This window comes from Coenobita brevimanus, chromosome 70 (assembly GCF_032717465.1).
Source record: "Coenobita brevimanus isolate Jiangsu-jjx chromosome 70, ASM3271746v2, whole genome shotgun sequence".
Classification (NCBI taxonomy): domain Eukaryota; kingdom Metazoa; phylum Arthropoda; class Malacostraca; order Decapoda; family Coenobitidae; genus Coenobita; species Coenobita brevimanus.
In genome coordinates, this window is record NC_137023.1 from 40,256,938 (window position 1) to 40,276,784 (window position 19,847).

Below are 19,847 nucleotides of genomic sequence, written 5' to 3' on the forward strand. Positions count from 1 at the left end.
TGACAACCTTAAATGTTTCCTGTAAGCCGAGAAACTACTTACAGTGCTGTGTGGTAACCATATAACCAACCCATATGTATTGCTTATGTGTCAGCAAGTGGGTTGGCAGAGGGTTAGTGCCGCTCCCTGCAAAACAACTAACGCAAAGACAAATGACCACCCCTTACAGGATTATGGCTTCTGGCTATAGATAGATAGATATGCACATGTTAGTTCCTCACCCTTGAGTGATCTAGATAATGGTAGCCTAGCCTCAGACCCCTTGGCCCCAAACGGGATAACATGGGATTTGTTGTCATCACCTTGGTGGAGCATTAATTCAGTAACAATTGGTACTGTATGCTGTATGAAGCTAGGCATTTTGCGTGTGTGCACACATGGGTGCATGCATGTATGCGTTTGTTAGAGAGGGAGAGAGAGAATGTGTTATCAGTTGTGGTGGGGAGTTAGGTGATTGTATCTATACCTACACTGATAAGACCCATGGCAGAAGATAGTCATCCTATACTTGGCCCTTTTGACCCTCAGCAGCAAGCCAGGTAAGGTGCACAGTTTCTCTCGCTAGTAACAAAATGGTCTTCTGTATCCTTTGCTTGAATACCTGCCAGAATATTTTTTACTACTGTCATTTTCATCATCCTTACCATACTAACCCAGTTTCCCACTAATAAGTTGGGTTAATATAATCCAGATGCTGAAAAAGTAAAGTGTAATAGCAGAACTAACAACACAGTGCCAAGTGAAATGGGTCACATATTCACTCATTCAAGTATTTTTAAATACTGCATTTTGCTTATTCCTGCAGGCATAATCATACCATACATTAAAATGTGCATTTTTTATTTTCCTTAAATAATGTATCTGTCTATATCTAGCCAGAAGCCTTAATCGTGGAGGGAATGGCCACAGATAAGTCACCTCTATGTCACCCTGTCCACCATCAGGTTGTACTCCTTCCATCTATCATCATCCTCATTTATATACCTCTCAACCACATCCTTCTACTTCATTCTTAGTCTCCCCTTCCATGTCACTCACATACAGTATTGTACTGACCTAGTCTCTCACTCTTCATTTTTTCCACATGGCCAAACCATCACCACGTTAACACTTGTAAACTTCGTATGTCTACCTTTCCACATAACCGCATGCTACTCGCTAGAATTTGTACAGAATATTATTTTACCGTGTTATACAACATTGCTTCACATTTCCATCATTCTGGTACTGTAGATTTGTTATCCAAGATAAATTAAAGGGAACTTAATGTGCTCCTGTCCTTAGTTCTGTCTCACCATCTCCCTTTTGTTCTACCTCTCTTCCTCTACTTAGCCATTTTGCTTTCACTATAATAATAAGTTATTACTGTACAGTACTGATGTTAAGAAAAAAATAAATAAAATGAAGATATGAGGTCTGTTCAGACAGTATCTGACCTTAAGCTTTAAAAAAATAAATAGCTAACCTGCTGAGTTAGGACACTACTCCCCCCTCTAAGTAGGCCCCTTCTGACTTGACACACATAGCCCAGCATTCTTTCCACTGCCTGAAACATTTTTCAAAGTCTGTATTCGGTACACCCATACCCTCAATATCTGGCAGGGTTGTGTACCGTACACCCATACCCTCAATATCTGGCAGGGTTGTGTACCAGTGGGAGTGTTTGGTTAGCGAGTATGTCGGATATCGAAACCAGGTTCCCCATGAGATACTGAAGAAAAGCCAGAGATGCATTCCAGACCCAAACCCAAACTCTTATATATCTTAATCAATAGAGACTGATACAGAAACACCATATATAATGTTATTATCCTCATAAACAGTACTATTGCTAAAAAATGGCACATCAAACATCACATGCAGGAGGGTAGGCTGGTGGGACGTGTGGTGTTCAACACCGCTGCAGAGCAACTAAACAGCCATGCAGGCTGCTGGCAGCGTGCCAAGCGGCGGGATGGGGAGGGCGACAGGATAAGGAGGGAGACAGTTTGGGGTGGGGAAGGGTGGGGGGACAGGGAAGGAGGCAAGGTAGCCCAACGTCCCTGCTACCCCCCCCCCTCCAAGTCTTTCTTACTCACTCACTCGCTCACCACCCTCACTCACTCACTCACCACTCTGTCACACACACACACACGGGAGACAAGCAGGGGTGAGGGAGGGTGGGGAGATGGAGAGGGAGACAACCAGGGGTGTGGGGAAGGTAGGGGGACATGGAGTGAGAAATGCCTGACAGTGCTGAGTGTGGTGGGGGATGGAGGAGGGATGGGGGGGAAGAGAGGGGATGGAGGGAGGAAGGGAGGACTGGGAGAGCCTTTTCAGACCTAGGGAGAGACGAGGTATCAGACTGGAGAGGTGGGGTGTTGGACAAGCAGGGTGATGGACATTCAAATTATTGGGGTTGTGGGAATGTTCCCTTATTTCTTGTGTTTTGTTTAGTCTAGCACACCGGATAATAGAGCATGGGTATATCTCCTGCAGATGCTTCGTCACAGTCTTCTTGATCTTTTCTCGTTTCAAACTGGGAACCCTTCAGTTGGGTTTTGAGCTTGGGGAATAACCAAAAATCGCCCGAAGCCATGCCTGGTGAATAGGGAGCCTGCCAGATGTGTGGGATGTAGTGCTTGGCCAAAAATTCCTGAATCAGTTGAGAAGAATGGGCAGGGGCATTGTCATGGTGTGGCTTCAAACTTGTCATTTTCCAAAAGTCTGGTCTCTTCCAAAAACTGCATCACAAAGATGTCGGATAACACCGAGGTACAGTACAGTAATCTCTCCAATATCCGATGTAATACAGCCAAAGGCATGTCCGGGAAGTGGGATCATCCTGATACTGGGACCCTGCCTCCTGGCCTGGACTTACAGACCCTAACCCAGCCTAACTCTGAAAACTACCTACATAACTCCCTACTGGACATGCATAGCACCTATGTAAGACCCTGTTCACACAAATAAGAGACAGAAAGCATGAAGTAAATAAAAAGGAACCAGAGAATGAGGAATTATGGAAAATAAAAGTGAGTAGAGGGTATTTACAACAAGTCCGTGGCTGTTACGAAGATTAACTTGCCTCCTCTGAAAATGCTCGATGTACGTACAGTAATCCAGTGTTGTGCTGCACTTAATCCTTTGCACTGTGAATTATAATTGTTTAACATTGCACATTCTGTTCTTACTTGCGCCCTGCCAGTTGCAACCGCCATTTTGCACTCTGCACTTAATCCTTTGCACTCTGAATTCTAATTTCTTAACACTGCACAACACTGTAAATTCCCATGTGGTCTAGTGGTGAGGTATTGCAGTTTATTCACTGTTTATTCACAAAAACGAGCACATGCGGTATCCATTGCGATGAGCTTCTAGTCAGGGTAGTAGTTAGACGGTAACTGGGGAGGGAAGGAATCAAGGGGCTACATGAAAATATGGCTGGTTGACGCAGCACGCCAAGTTCAAATTATGGTTGGGAAAAAAAAAAATCGTCCCCCCCCCATCCCCCCACCCCCCTGAAGGCCCAGGCCCAAAATGTCCAGACACTGGGGTGTCCAGTTACTGGGCGTCCAGATATTAAAGAGATTACTTAATGTTTATTGACAGTCTGACCTTCTGGTGCATATTCATGATGCACAACACCACGGTAGCCAAAAAAACTGTCAACTTGTATTTCATCATGCTGCTGACCTGTCATGCCTTTTTTGGCCAAGGCATGCTTCCACTGGGACAGCTTTGCATTGGTTTCTGGGTCGTGGCCATAAACCCAAGTCTCAATTCCAGTGACAGCAGTCTTCGGAAAGTCTGGATCATGTTTTGCACACTCCAACATATCTTGAGCAGTGTTCATCCACAGAGCCTGTTGTTCACGTGAATGGAGCTTTGGAACAAACTTGGCAGCAACTTTTCACATGCCCATATCATCTGTTAAAGTTTTGTGTGCTGATCCATCACTGGTTCCAATTTTATTAGCAGTTTCACTGACAGTCAACTGACGATTTTCTATTACCAAATTACAGTTTCTTCACTTTTTCAGCACTTGCATGTTGATGGCCTCCCAGGATAGTTATCGCTCTCGACTGATATTCTACCATTTTTGAAGCAATTGTACCCCTCCTTAATTTGCATTATCCTCATGGCTTCATTCCCAAACACTTGCCGGATCTTCCTGGTAGATTTAACATGGGTACAGTTTCACGTACTTTTTGGCAAAGTTTGATGCAGTAATGTTGTTCGACTTTTGGTCATCATGACATGCGCGGGAACACGACGAGCATAAGGTGTGTGACCATGAACACAGGCTGACTGATAACCACTGAGTCACTCGTGGCATTAATCATGCATGCGCACAAAGATCCTGCACCAAGCTACACAAAACCCCATCCCTATCCTCCTACTGATCGGTGAAAAAAAAAAAAAGAATAATAATAAGAAGGATGGGTAAAAGGCAATAGATTAGCCTGGACAAATTCTAGACAGATCTAGTAGAAAATTGAAGCAGCCTAATGACAATTAATTTTTACAGTATTTGGTAGGATTTTCACCACATCTTTTATTAGTAGGATATAGAGTTAGGATGATGAGAAGAATGATTCAATATTTACTTTTTGGCAGGTCTTGCTCAGTGTAGTGAGCTGTGCTGGCAACTACGAGGTGAGGCGGGCAAGCGTCAGGTGCCAGGGGCCAAACTAGCACTGCAGCATAACCTAGGCCTTGGTGGGGCCGCCGTAGTCTCACTCTACAAGATGGGTTTCAGGGGCAATGACCGTGGGTATGCACACTACAGTCTTAACAGTTTGTACTGTTATTTACTCCAGTTTTCAGTGCTTTTTAACCCCTTCTGTGTTGATATTTTGTAAGGTACCTGTGGTTCACCTTCCTTTAGTTTCTGTTTTGCTAACCAATTTAAATCATACCTCATAAGATGCCTAAAGTATGGCTCGCGCAGACCTTCATTGTGCCTTAAATGAGGTCTTCAGCTTGGCAAAGGTTAATATTCCTGTCAGTGTTTGGAAAATGTAGTTGTCTTGTTCTTTTTTACTGATTTATTTATAATTTTTAAAAGAAAAGCATAGGTAAATCTTTTTTATGGAATTTTAAAATGAATTGGCAGATATTTTGATTTTGATGGAAAATAATACACTAGAGGCACAAGCTTGTAGTAAACAGCTGTTAAGTGATTAGATTAACCCGCCGTGTGCCAGTGCCGTTTTAAAACCGTCTGACGTAATTCCGCGGCCAGTGCCGTTTTACAATGGTCTAAAATAAAAACTTCACTATGACCGCATTTTTCAAGATTCACGGGTAAAAATTGGCAGGCATGTAAGGTAACTGCTCCTCTACCATCCCTCAGGCTGTCAAGGCCATACACTCATTTGCTCTCCCCCTCACGCTCGCTCTGCCTCACTCTGCCTGTGTGCCTCACCCAGTGCTGTACATAGTGAAGGCATTTTGTAAATTTTTTCATGTAAGTGTAAGTTGTAAATATTTTCTTGTAAGTGTAAGGACTATATAGTGAAGTCAAGTTGTAAATACCTTCTTGTAAGTGCCAGGACTGTACGTAATGAAGTTAGGTTGTACCTGTCTTCAAGTAAGTGTAAGATAATGCATTCGCAGTGAGAAAGACATGCAAATTGTGATAGATGTTGAAGTAATAAGTAATCAGAAATGTGTACTGAACATTGCTATACCTTCCCAGCATGAATACCTGAGTATACCCCACATAGAAAACGGCTTTCTCTCACGTACGTAGTGAGTGTGAGAGAGCGACTATACCCATATACGAGTATGTCAGACTCAATAAAACCCATTTCCGAGCCTCGGTGAGCATTTTAACTGTGAAATTCGTTTTCCACATCAAAATCTATCATTTTAGCCAAAAAAAAGTCGAAAAATGGCTGGCACTGGGGTGACCCATAGGGCTAAAAATAGCTGGCACACGGCGGGTTAAGCAGACAGGACATTAGTTTCCAACAACTGAGAAATAATATACACTTTATATTAGCTCAGAATGTGCATCACAGATCGAGCCATGGTTATTGGAGATTGCAAGTCACAGCTTAGGCCATGCTAGACAAACTTTTACTTCAGATTTGCATACTGGGGATATTCCTTGGGTGTCTAATTGCACAAGTCACAGGTTTCTGTGAGCACAGAACATTCATGATCAGTGTTTGTGTATAGATACAGGCTAAAGTACTCCAGTAGTTTTTCATAGCTGCATGTAAACTGGCATTAAAAGGCAGGAGAGGGAGGTAGGGATGAAGATACTGGATTGGATACTGCATTTACTTTAAACCTAACACCTTCCTAGTAACAGTATATTACCATACTTGTGATTTTTGTCATCCTTTTTCCATCCACTCAATTTGCATTAATAACTGCAGGATAGTGGCATCTGCAGTTTCTGCTGGGAATGATTTCAAGAGTGCGGGCATCTTCAGTGCTATCGAGAGTGCCCTAAAAGCTGACGGCCCTGCTCTTGTTAGCAAGGTAACAACTGTGGTACAACTTTTTCAATCTTGACAGTAAATAATTACATGGGAAGTAAGACAGAAGTAAAGTTATGGAAAGAATATTAGGAGAGTATGTCACAGCCACCCAGATCAGAGGACAAGAATGCCATTACGCAGATATGGTCATAGTGTATACTGTTCTGTAGTGTAAGATGGAGATATTGATAAAATATTTAGTAAGTGCTATCTTTATAGTAAATTCAGTTTCGTTTAAAAGCTCGGAAGAACATTCTTCTTCAGACATACCTCTGAATTATGAAAACATTGCTTGTACAGTACGGTTTATTCATTCATAATAATTACAAAATAATATATAAAGTATTGCTATCCCACAGCACCATAATAACTCCCCTTTTATGAACACCATTATCATGTTGCAAATAGCAACATGAGAGGAATGAAGTCACAGAGTGTGCAGTGAGGTTGGATGGTGAGGATATGGAGAATGTGAGTGCATCCAAGTACTTGGGTAGTGTGATGAGTAAGGATGGAACTTTGGGGGATGAAGTACGTGAAAGGGTACAGCAGGGAAGGAAGGTTGTTGGCACACTGAAAGCAGTGATGAGAAATAGGGAGGTGAGTATGGAAGTTAAGAAGTCTCTGCATGATGGTATTGTGATCCCTACCCTGACGTATGGAAGCGAGGCGTGGACCTTGCAAGAGGGGAACAAGTCAAGAGTGAGAGCAGTGGAAATGAGTTACTTGAGAGGAGCGTGTGGAGTGACATGGAGGGACAGGTTGACGAATGAAGAAGTGAAGGAACGTTGTGGGGTAGATGTGGATGTGGTTGAAAAGATTAGGAGAAATACAGTGAGGTGGTTTGGACATGTGGAGAGGATGGAGAGTGAAAGACTGACTAAGAGGGTGTATGTGGGTGAGGTGGAGGGAGGGAGAGGGAGGGGTAGACCGAGGATGAGGTGGAGGGATGGAGTTGAGAGGTATATGAGGGAGGGGGGGGTGAGTTGGGGGGAGGGGAGTCAAATGGTGGGTGACAGAGTGACTTGGAGGCGTTTTGTCTGTGGCCACCCTTTGCGGGATTAGGGCGTCGGGCTATAGATAGATAGATAGATAGATAGAAATAGCAAGGATAGCAAAGGTGAGGAGTGGTTGAAAGAATTTTTAACCCCTTAAGTGTGGACATGTTTTTGCGCTCCTTGCACGTCCCGCGAGGATATTCGTGCTCTGACTGACTTTTTAAAAATATTTGCCAAAAATCAGTTATTAGTCCTAGAATATTATAATTACATGTGCATGTGGCACATACCTTCAGCTCTCTCTTGGGATGTTTGTTGAGTCTTCATCAAGTACCGTAATACTTGTGGAGACTTCTGAAGTTAGGTAATGAATTTCCACTTTACACACTCCGACACCCCATAATATGATTACCACAGCCTGATATTATCACTAGAAACACTATTCTATGATTTTCAAGTAGTTTGGAATCCATACACCAAAAAGAAAAAACACTGTGAAAGCAATGAAAATTATTAGTGCGTACGAACTTCCCACTTGTGCTCGTTCCCCGCTGGTATGCTGTCATTTATTATTCATAAACACACTCACACTTTTTATTCCTATTATATATATATATATATATATATATATATATATTCAGTATTTATCCATAAGTTTCCTTCAGTAATAGTAGTTTATTTTCACTCCAGGCATTAACTTTCTCGTTCAGTAAACTAGCGTAGAGAGCAAAGCTTTGACTGTCATTACTCCAAGTATTTGTACTCATATTCTTATATTAGTAATTAATTACATTTCTGTTTTATTTACACTATGTTATACACTGTCACTTCCAGTAAATAAGGGCTCCTTTCCCTTGGAGCCAGGATGAGCTTGGGACACTGAAGCACTAGTAGTTTATCACCATTTCCTCCACTGGCTCATCACACGATTCACCAGAAAGATTGTAGTCACTGTCCATCATTATCATGGATAAATTAGCCAGTTCATGCACCACAGCAGAGTCATTTAGTCCTTTTACCCCTTCCCACACGAGGTTTAGTAGGGGTAGAGGTCACAGGGCCCTCTAGAAGCGGCGGAAATGGAGGGGCGCGAGTGCTACGTGCTTTCATCTCATGAAACAACACTGAACTAAATGACGAGGCGGATATGGGGCCGCCAAGGGTTGACAACGTCAGTGAGGTGACAGCTGCAAATTTATATGCTATGAAATGATTGACAGGAAACTAGGTAGTTCCAGGTGAATGTAAATATTACTTAGGCTTCTCCCTTCCTTTCTTATATACAGTATATTTTTATTACGAGAATAGATTATACGGCATATTTCAAGGGGAAATTACCAGGGAAAATTAGCGAACAAGTGCACGTGGGGTGTTGCCAGGTGATAATTAGCCAAGTCCAGGTGTATGGCACTATCAGTTACCTTATTTTTTATTTTTTTTTGTATATATTATTTTGTATAAGAATAGGGCATAGGGCTTATTTCAATGGATGAAATCAGTGGAAAATTCCATTGAAGATTTGCTTAGCGCAGCACAGCCGGGCAGGCGAGAGGAGAGGGTAATGGAAGGGAGGTAGGGAGGGGAGTCAAGAATGGGGATGAATAGCTAAATTGTCAACAGTGGATGGGAGTACAGGTGACATTAGCAGTGCTGACTATTGTTGGACACTGGCAGTACTGATAGATGATACAAGCCACCACTTGAAAGTCCGGGAGAACTCAAAATAACACAGACTCGCAAAAGTGACACCCCGCGGTATGATCCATTGCGCCCGAGCGTCACGAAAGTGACATACAGAGATGAGAATGATCAGAATGAGATTGGATATGTTGTTCATCCATGAATGACAGGTGTGTGAGGGGAGGGGGGTTAGAATTGTGAAAGAAGAGTTGAGAGGAAGGAGGAGGTTTGAATATACAATGTTAATGTTGTGATAAGAAAGGGGTACATTGAGATGGTTTGGGGATGTAGGATGGAGGATAGCAACTGGATGTGGAGGGTGAGAGGAGTGAATGTTGAGAGTAGAGTTGTGAGAAGTAGACTGAAAAAGACTAGGGATGAGGCCATAGACTTTGATCCCTTAGTTAAGTGACTGAATAGAGAGTCTACCCGAGATTGAGCGGCATTGATAGCCACCATTAGGTGATCATGGTTGACACATGCAAGCATGTTGGGGGCCTGTATAAATTAAACAATGAAATAACATCTTTTTCTTCCCCCACCAGGTTAAGGGTGTGTACTGTTTTGATGTGAAGGGTGGACCAGGAGGTGCTGAAACCAAGTGGATTGTGGATGCCAAGAATGGATCTGGCTCTGTCACTCAAAATGGAACTAGTGAGTCTAATTTCTTTTGTGTTTGTCTCTTCTTACCTAATTGGATTTTTAGGTAATTGTGTTAGGCCTGTGTCTTATCTTCTGTTTTTAAATTTTGGGATTAGCTTTGGCACACAGCATCATTTGGTAAATGGTTTCATGAGATAGTTGCCCTCATTGGACAACTATGGTGTACAGTTTTTTTTTTTTTTTTTTTTTTTTTTTTTTTTATAACATCTTAATCACGTATTTTGTGCAGCCTACTGTGCCCTAATGACTATTGTTTTTAAGATATTATGTAGTCTTTCCATAGAACCTAAGGAAGTAAAACAAATGACAGAAGTTATAAGTGGATAGATGATGTACTGTTTTGTATGGCAATTGATTTAACTGAACTTGCATCCCATTTTCTAAGGTAGTTGTCAGACTCACACAAGCTTTAAAGCACATCAAAATAGGAAAAAAAAAAAAAAAAAAATGAATGACTCACTTCACCCTTAGCATGCCATAATGTTTGGGATGATTTGGATTTATTTTGTGAGATTTGATAATTAGAATGAGTGAAAGCCTGAAGGTCCATTTTCTTAAGCTACAGGTTCTCACTCTGTTGATCCTTGACCCACTTAATAGGGTGCTCACTTAATTCATTTCTGTTTGGCCCATTGTAGCTTAAGGGCATATTTAGGAGTGTTTACTCTGAATCCTTCTCAAATACTTGCCTAACTAGAACCCATCACCAAGAGAGAGGAAAAAAAATGTCCCAGTTCAGCCCTTTTATATCTAATTATTATCATTTCATCAAAGACTTGGTGGTAGGTGGGGGCCCTCACCATCCACTCACTCAATGTAGTGCTGCTCTCGGGTGTCTGCCCTTTCCTCTCTTCCATCCATCCACTTCTGTCTTTCTTTCCTTCATTCTTTCCTCTTCCTTCTACCTTTGGGTAACTATACACTCCCTCTTCTGTCTTTCTTTCCTTCATTCTTTCCCATTCCTTCTGCCTATGGGTGACTCTACACTGAAGGACAAGCCAAATGGTTTCCTGTACACCGGGAAACCATTTACTACATTGGGTGCTAACCATATAACCAAATTATGGTGTGTGGTGGTTTAGTGGGTAATTAAGGCGCTCCAATCGAATTGAGCCCGTGTGTGTTCACATCCAAGGGGTGATTGGGGTTTATTGCCTGTGTAATGCCACTCAGGGATGAGTGAAGCTGGTCACTCTCATCTTGATTGTCAGGGCCAACCTGCCTAGCCCCGTGCTCCTACGCTTCTCTTGGGGCAACATAGAATTGGATGATGATGATGATGATGACAATGACGATGATGATGATCATCATCATCACAGATTAGCTTCGTGACTGGATATTTTTTTTTTTTTTTTTTTTTTTTTTTTTTTTTTTTCAAGATTAGATTTGTAACAAAATAGCTTAAACTCAGTACTGATACAAGTTTAATTATTGCTGGTTATAAAAATTAGTTCAATACAATAAGCAAGTTTAAATGTTACATACATACATCGTCTAATCATTGATATAAATCAGATTTTCCTCATCGGGTAAGTCTAGGTTATGCAACATTGCATCAGAACATTCCGAAAAAATTTGCTTGGTATGGATCCTAAAGAATACAGCAGTGGATCTAAGCAAGTAAATTTTTATTTAATAAATATTGCGAAGGTAGTTGTGAACAGAAATACATAACAGACCTCATTCCAGTAAACACTACATTGTTTGAATGTTTTTATAAATAAGCGATGATAGATATGATAATGATTAGATGGGTGTGCAGTACCTGTTTGAAAAACAGGCCGAGGAGGTTAGGAATAAAGAGCCGAGAGGAAGGTTGGCTGTTGATTGTATTAGCTTTGTGATAAGAAGAGGTAGATTGAGATGGTTAGGGCGTGTGAAGAGGATGGAAGATGGCACAGGGTGCATAGGTGTGAGGAACTGAATAGAGAGGCTGTGTGAAATCAAGCAACGTGGAGAGTTGGCAGTGCATGCACACGTTGGAGCTCCTATAAATGAACAAAAAATCAATACATAATTACTGTCTAACTCACTCGATGTATTGCTGCTCTCGGGTGTCTGCCCTTTCCTCTCTTCCATCCTTCTTTCCTGCCATCCTCTTCTGTCTTTCTATCCTTCATTCTTTCCTTGTCCTTCTGCCTACGGGTGACTTTACACTCCCTCTTCTGTCTTTCTTTCCTTCATTCTTTCCTTTTCCTTCTGCCTGTAGGTGACTCTACACTGAGTGACAAGCCAAATGGTTTCCTGTACACCAGGAAACCATTTACTATGCTGGGTGGTAACCATATAACCAAATTTTGGCACGTGGTGGTTTAGTGGGCAATTATTGCGCTCCAGTCAGATTGAGCCAGTGAAGGTGTTTATCCAAGGGGTGGTTGGAGTTGATTGCTCATGTAATGCCACTCAGGGATGAGTGAGGCTGGTCACTCTCATCTTAAGTGTCGAGACCAACTGCCTAGCCCCGGGCTCCTACGTTCCTCTTGGGGCAGTGTAGGATTGGATGATGGCTGGATGGAAATATGTTTGACCAAATTTACCTCAGTGCAAAGATAATAGAGCTTGGGTAACACTTTTGAAAGAGGTACGAGCACATTGTGGGATGGCTTAAGTTGGAACAATACTTTCATTGTTGTCAGTGTAGACTCCTGCCCCACCCACACCTCCCATCCCAGGGTCACAAGCATTGCTGTTAATGGAAAAGCTTTACTCAGCAGCATCTTTCACTATACTGTACACTCTATTAATAATCCTCACTACAATATATTTTCTTGTGGCATTAAGCATAGTCATCTACCACTGATTAAAAAACTTTTTGCAAGTGAAAAAAAAAAAAAGTTAATTTATTACTGTACCATAGTTTTCATATACAGTACTGTAATACCACTATTATTTTTTAAGTCTACCAGCACAGCCCACTTTAGCCCTCTTCAAAGCTAGGGTATGAGAACCTGTCCTGGACCCTCTGTACATAGTTCTCCCATTTGTCTATCCTGTTCTTGAATTTTCTATAATTTTCTGTGATCAGATGCCTTAATCCCTTAAGGAATGGTCACAAACAAATTGCCTGTTTGTCATTCTGTCCTTCACCATCGCTCTTTCTCTAACTCATACTGTGCTCATTCATATGATATGCTGTTCCACCTCATCCTCTGTCTCTCACCTTCACCTCAGTTACACTCTCCTAGTCTGTCACTTATTCACCATTCTGTCCACATGGCTAAACCATCTTAGGGTACTTCTTGTAACACTTCCCAGTGCATGCAATTCAGTGCCACAATGCTCCTAAATGTCCACATATGCCTGTCTATGGATCGTGCCCACACCATATTATATAGGAAAAAACAGTTATGATGAGGGAAACAATCAGATTACTGTTGGAAAACATAAACAGTAAATGGTTACACCTGAAATTCAGGTGTTTGGGAGCCTTAGGCAGAAAAAGTTAGTCCATCCATCCATCATCCAATCCTGTGTTGCCCCATGAAGGGTATAGGAGCCTGGGACTAGGCAAGTTGGTCCTGACATTTAAGATGAGAGTGACTAGCCTCACTAATCCCTGAGTGGCATTACATGAGCAATAAACCCCAACCACCCCTTGGATATACACCTGATCAGGCTCAATCCAATTGGAGCACTTTCATTATCCACTAAACCACCAGATGCCACAGTTTGGTTATATGGTTACCACTCAGCACAGTAAATGGTTTCCAGGTGTACAGGAAACCATTTGGCTTGTCACTCAGTGTAGAGTCACCCGTAGACAGAGGGAAGATGAAAAAATGTAGGAAAGAAAGACAGAAGAGGAAGGAGGGAAAGAAGGAAGAAAGAGAGGAAAGAGCAGTCGTCGTAGAGCAGCACTACATTGAGTGAATGGATGGTGCGTGCTCCCACCTTAATGACTGACAATATTAGATACAGGTACACGAGTTTGTAATTTCACCCATTTCTTTATTCTTTTTTAGTCAAGCCTGATGTGACCATCACCATGGATGATTCTGACCTGGTGGACTTGATGGAAGGCAAACTCAACCCTCAAAAGGCATTCTTCCAAGGCAAACTCAAGATCAAAGGCAACATAGGCTTGGCCATGAAGCTCCAGGAATTCCAGAAACAGGCAGGACAGTTGAAGGCTAAACTGTAATCTTGAAATTATATTTCTTCAGCTTGATCTTTTAAAATGTACACACAGAATATATCATTATTTACAAGTCACAAGTAATGTGGTTGTAACTTTGAATGTTTGGTTAACTGAGTAATAGAAGGACTACCGGTAATTAAATTAAATGTTTATCTGCTATACAAGTATTATTATAATTTTGCATATTTATGTTTAATTTAAATATGGCTGTATTCCTGTACATATTTTTTCTTTGAATGTGTGTTGCTTGAAAATTTGGAAAGATTGTTAGTTTTAATCTTTATTTTATTTTTACATTTTACAGTACTTAACCCCTACACCGCGGGCATGTTTACCAATGTTTTGCGTGTCCCGCGGGGTTATTTGGGCCCCGACAGACTCTCAAAAAATATTTGCCAAAAATCAGTTATTAGTCCTAGAATATTAAAATTACAAATGCTTATGGCACATATCTTCAGGTGTCTCCTGGAATGTTTGTTGAGCCTTCGTCGGTTACTGTAGGACTTGTGGAGACCTCTGAAGTTGGGTAACAAAGTCTCCACTTTACACTTCCCGACAACCCGTAATATGATTACCACAGCCAGATATTAACACTATAAACACTACTTTATGATTTTCAAGTAGTTTGGGATCCATACTCCATAAAAAAAAAACACTGTGAAAGCAATGGAAATTACGAGCGCGTCTGACCGTCGCACTTGCGCTAGTTCGCTCTTGGTACCCTGTCATTTATTATACATAAAACCCCTCACACTTTATATTTCTATTACTATATCACACTTATATATATCTGGAGTCTTTCTCCATAAGTTTCCTTCAGTAGTATTAGTTTATTGTCACTGAAGTCATTCAATTTTTCATTCAGTAAAATATGTAGAGAGCCACGGATTCACTTTCACTGTTATAACATAAATTATTTGTACTCATATTCTTATATTACTAATTACTTACATTACTATTTACATTTTCTATTCTATTTTCAATATTTACACTTCTATTTTACTTACACTATGTTATTCACTGTCACTTTCAGTAAGATAAAACAATAATACACTGTTCAATCATATGTACTGAACATCCATTGCTTTCACTTGCTATTTACACATTATTTACACATTATTCTCCTTTCCCACTTGCACTGTTAGAACTGCTTCTGGCTGTGGTAATCAAAGAAGCAGGTAACACAGAGGGGAACCTGGCACTCAGCGCTCTCCCAAGAGGTGCGTTTGTGCTCAGGTGTTCGGCAGGTGGTATGTGCACACACCTGACGCCTGCAGATCGCAGCCTTCCTTTTCCCTGTGACAGGCATTAGCTCCAGTCTGTGCCGATCCATATAAGCCCTCTGCTCAAGTCGGTCGGGAAGTGTTACTGGATGGCGCCTTGGAGTTGCTGCTGTCACCCTACCATATCTTTCCAGCAGCTGCTGGACACAAGTCCTGGCGAACAACCTCAGGGAGAAGGACTTGGGTGGCTTGACCTTCATCTTGTACAGGATGAAGGCGTTCAGCATCGTCATATCTATGAGATGCAGAAAAACTTTCCTGTACCACCTAGTATTCTTCCTGAGGCAGTCGATCTCACCAATCATCATGTCGGACTTGTCCACCAGCCGCATGTTGATATTGTAGTCCAACACAGCATCAGGTTTCATCACAGTTTCGCCTGTCCTACGGTCGACCTTCCCACTGTCTGTCATCTCCCCCTTATGTACGGTGGTGAGCATGTGCATGACCCTCTTGTCATGCCACCGTTTTGCCAGCATCTTCTCAGACTTGCATAGGTGCACATCTCCTCGCTGTGAGGTTCTTGCCTCTGTGAATTTAGGGAAGTGGACACGATTACTTTTGACAGTGCTGCAGGAGCCAATGCAGTGCTCTGAAAGGTATTTGGCAAGTTTCGGTGCTGTATAATAGTTGTCTGTATACAGCACATGATTCCCACCAAAATACTTTTCAAGGAGCACTTTCACTACACAGCCTGAGAAGCCAAGGGGGTGTGTTTTATCCAGTTCGACAGTGCTGTCTGAATAAATGACAAAGTCAAGGATGTACCCTGTCTTACAGTCACACAGTACAAAGAACTTAGTTCCAAAGCGATGGCATTTGCTTGGAATGTACTGAACAAACCGAAGACGTCCTCTGAAGAAAACCAAGGATTCGTCAATGACAACCTTCTGAAAGGGGTGGAAGAATGACATAAACTTATCCTTCATTCTGCTCAGAATCTCTCAGATCTTCCAGAGTGGGTCGGTTTGGGAAGGTACATTGTTGTCGGCAAATTGCAGGTTTCCCATGATGTTCCAGAGGCGATCTCTGGCCATGTACTTATTAAAGGTGGGTGAGGGTAGTAAGGGGTCCATGGACCAGTATTCTTCCAACTCATGCTTCTTGGAGTGTGGCATGAGAAGCATGAGGGCAAAGAACACATACAGCTCCTGCACTCCCAGCATGGACCACTGTTGCATCTTGTCTGCACCTGTACCACTTGCAGCACGTTGTGATTCATACCTGTTGGTCTCATCACATATGTGCTGCATGACTTCGTCATCTAGGAAGGCCAAAAGGTAGTCCACACACTCAGCATTATCGTCAATAGTGAAGGCAGGCTGAACTCCTGAGGAGCTCTCATCAAACACTAAATGTTCAGGCATAAAATCTGACCCTTCCGTCCATGCGAAGGCGTCCAGGATTCCCTGTCGTGGCGGTGTAGGGTGGGTGGTGGTGGTGGGTGGCTGTGAGGAAGATTTACCCCGTTCAAGGTCACTTGCACTGACCCTGGGTTGCTGTACAGCACTAGCAGCCCTTACTCTACTACCAACTCTCCTTTTACCAGTCCGGGATTTACCTCTTCCTCTACGCCCTGCCTTCACTGTTGATGCTGGTGGTGACTCCGACGACAAAGACTCCGGAGATAACTCAGCAGACGATGAGGAAGAAATGAGTGAAGTGGGGCTTGGGGAACGGGGAGGTGAATCAACTCGGGACTCATTGCGGGCTGGGTCATGCGGGGGCATTGTTCTGGGGCTAACATGCCGCCTTTTCACTCCCTTCCCAAATTCCTTGCCTTTCTGCACTAACGGCTCCTTTTCCTTGGAGCTAGGGATAACTTCCGACACTGAAGCACTCGTACTAGCACTTTCTGGCACGATTACCTCACCCGGCTCATCACACGATTCACCCGAATCGTCAAAATCACTATCCATCATCACCATGGACAATTCTGCTAGTTCACGTGCCACTGCAGAGTCACTAAATCCTTTCCTGCTTCCCTCATGACTTTTTATGGGGGTAGAGGTCATGGGGCCCTTTGCAATGGGCACAGAAGTGGCAGAAATGGCGGGGCGCGAGTGCGACATGGTTTGACCACAGCGGAGGACAAGGAACTAAATGCCGCGGCTTATCTGAGAAGGCAAGGGATGACAATGACACTGAGGCTGACTGCTGCTAACTTACATGCTAATTTTTTATTGGTAGAAAATCTCGGCAATACATAAAGAAGTAGGTAGTTCCAGGTGAATGTAAATGTCACTTAGGCTTCTCCCTTCCTTTCTGATTTATATTTTTATTACAGACATCGATTACAAGGCATAATTCAAAGGGGAAATTACCGTGGTAATGTAGCGAATGAATGCACGTGAGGTGTTGTCAGGTGATAATTAGCCAATTCCTGGTGTATAACACTATCACTTACCTTATTTTTTTTTGGTATATATTATTTTGTATAAGTATATGGCATAGGGCTTATTTCAATGGATGAAATGTGGAAAAACCTGGGGGAAATTTGCTTAGCGCAGCGCGGCGTGGGAGGTGAGAGGACAGGGTAATGGAGGGCAGGTAGGGAGGGGAGTCAGGAAGGGGGGAAAATCACTAAAATGTCAACAATGGATGGGAGTACAGATGAGATTTGGAGTGCTGACTAGTGTTGCACATTGGCAGTACCGATAGATGATATAAGCCACCACTTGAGAGCCCGGGATAATTCAAAATAACACAGAATCACAAAAGTGACGCCCCGCGGTTAAGGGGTTAACAATTGTGACAGCAAGTATACCTTTCCTTCCTTTAGCAGCTAAGATCATTTTATACCAGTATTCATATTGTCCTTCTTGTGAGAATTTCTTTAATTGCTGTATAATTAAGAACCATGAATGAGGACTCCTGTTACTCATATAAATACCTGGGGTACTTTTGTGTAAATTAAACAGCAGTGCAGACATTTTATGTTGTCAGTGAAGCACATACCGGTAGTCGTCTGGAGATCATGTAGTCTATTTTTATCAAAATTTATAAGTTGGATGAAAAATTTGATTATTTTAAACGGGGCCAAACATCACACAAGTCACTTATATCAAAGGTTACATCATTAATATAATTTTACTGATGAATTTTACCTTTAGTTTTGTTAATAAATTTTCTGGTGCAAGATGTACTGATGTATGTTTTATCCAGTATGGTGCTACTGTACAGAATTTGTGCACAAATTTTCAGAGTTTGAAGTGTGGATGATGATGATGATAAAATCATAGATAACAAGAAAGCCAGAACTCCCAGTTCTTGTTACCAGGATGTCTTGATGTTACATTATGCTTGGAGTTGTGGCATTCACTACTGTTGGTTGCTATATCCTCCACTGTATTACTATATTGTGGTTAGAGCTATTATCCTGTGAAAAAGTTTTGTACACCAAACCCCTTTTATTTTCTTCCTAACTGTAATGATACATCACTGTTGTCATTGGAATTCTGGAGCCATGTTCATGATTACTATATGTCACAGTGTACAAGTTCCCTGAACTTGGTCTAGCTTAGTGAACCTGTTATAAAACAGAGCTGTAAAAATTACAAGGAATTTTAACTCTTGAGTTACAACAGGCATTCACATGAGATATGGTAAATGATGGAAATGCTAAATACATCAGTACCATAATACATCCAAATTATAAAATAAGATTCTCAAGGTACAATTACTTGAATTACAGAAATTCTGAACACTGGTAGGCTAGAATTGAGGGAGAGTGTTGTGCAGTTTATCTCTTTTATGCTTGTTGGGTTTTAGTGCTTGGCATTTTCCATCTTATCTTTCTTAATACAGTAAGACCACTTTATTTTGCTTATGATTTGGGCTGACAAGCCTGTAAAATGGAACAAACAGAGATTTGGAACAGAATTATGAGAAGAAATTACTGCCAACCACAAACAGTGCTGCATTTTCTGAATAACCTCTGACCCTCAGTACGATACTATATTATGCTTTGCTGTTACACTCGACCATATCCAAGTTAAAGTACTGGAAATAATGAGGCCAAAATAATGGGGTCTTACTTTATTGCCTTTGCAACTTGGTTTAAACTGTGTGTGTGTGGAGCAACAATGATTATATTCTGTTAGGTTGGTTACCTTTTCCAGGATTCCAGTAATATTTCTTGCTGTTGGCAAGTAGACCTGCATGTAAAAGGCTTTCATTATAAATACTCTAACAAACAACTTCCTCAAAGAAGTTTTGAGCAATGCCAACAATGCAAATAAAGTATAAATATAAATGTAGAGTTAACGGAGGAGACAGCAATGAGATTTAGTGGATCACATACTGGCTGCACTCCTACCCTTGTTTACACTTTTATAGGATTTTTTTTTTTTCCAGCATATTATATAGATCACTATTTTGAATATGTAAAAGACTACATAAACTGGAAAATACCAATTTTTTTCTTTTTATTTTCCCCAGTCCCTAACAGTACTTTAAGAATGTAAGCCTTTCAGAATAATCACCAGTCTGGGTGGTAGCCATATGACTGTGGTTTTTGGCCAGGTTAAGTGCCCTCCAGATTCCCCTATCTAAAATCACTAAATTATGGCCCAGTACCTGGCCAGGGCCCCATCCATATGGGAGGATT

At 41.7% G+C, this 19,847-nt stretch overlaps 2 protein-coding genes across 2 annotated transcripts in view; one reads left to right on the top strand and one right to left on the bottom strand.

Annotated features, from left to right (window-relative positions):
* Positions 1-14,205, top strand: part of LOC145406352 (sterol carrier protein 2-like) — a 167,392-nt gene extending 153,187 nt beyond the window's left edge. The window contains exons 8-11 of the mRNA XM_080277512.1: positions 4,600-4,756; positions 6,372-6,477; positions 9,700-9,808; positions 13,780-14,205. Coding sequence (XP_080133638.1) covers positions 4,600-4,756; positions 6,372-6,477; positions 9,700-9,808; positions 13,780-13,958 — 551 coding nt within the window. The 3' untranslated portion in view covers positions 13,959-14,205. The remainder of the gene's footprint in view (positions 1-4,599; positions 4,757-6,371; positions 6,478-9,699; positions 9,809-13,779) is intronic.
* The window catches only part of LOC145406356 (sterol carrier protein 2-like), a 296,261-nt gene continuing 290,404 nt past the window's right edge, over positions 13,991-19,847 (bottom strand). The window contains exon 12 of the mRNA XM_080277515.1: positions 13,991-14,065. The gene's annotated coding sequence lies outside the window, so the exon portion shown is untranslated. The remainder of the gene's footprint in view (positions 14,066-19,847) is intronic.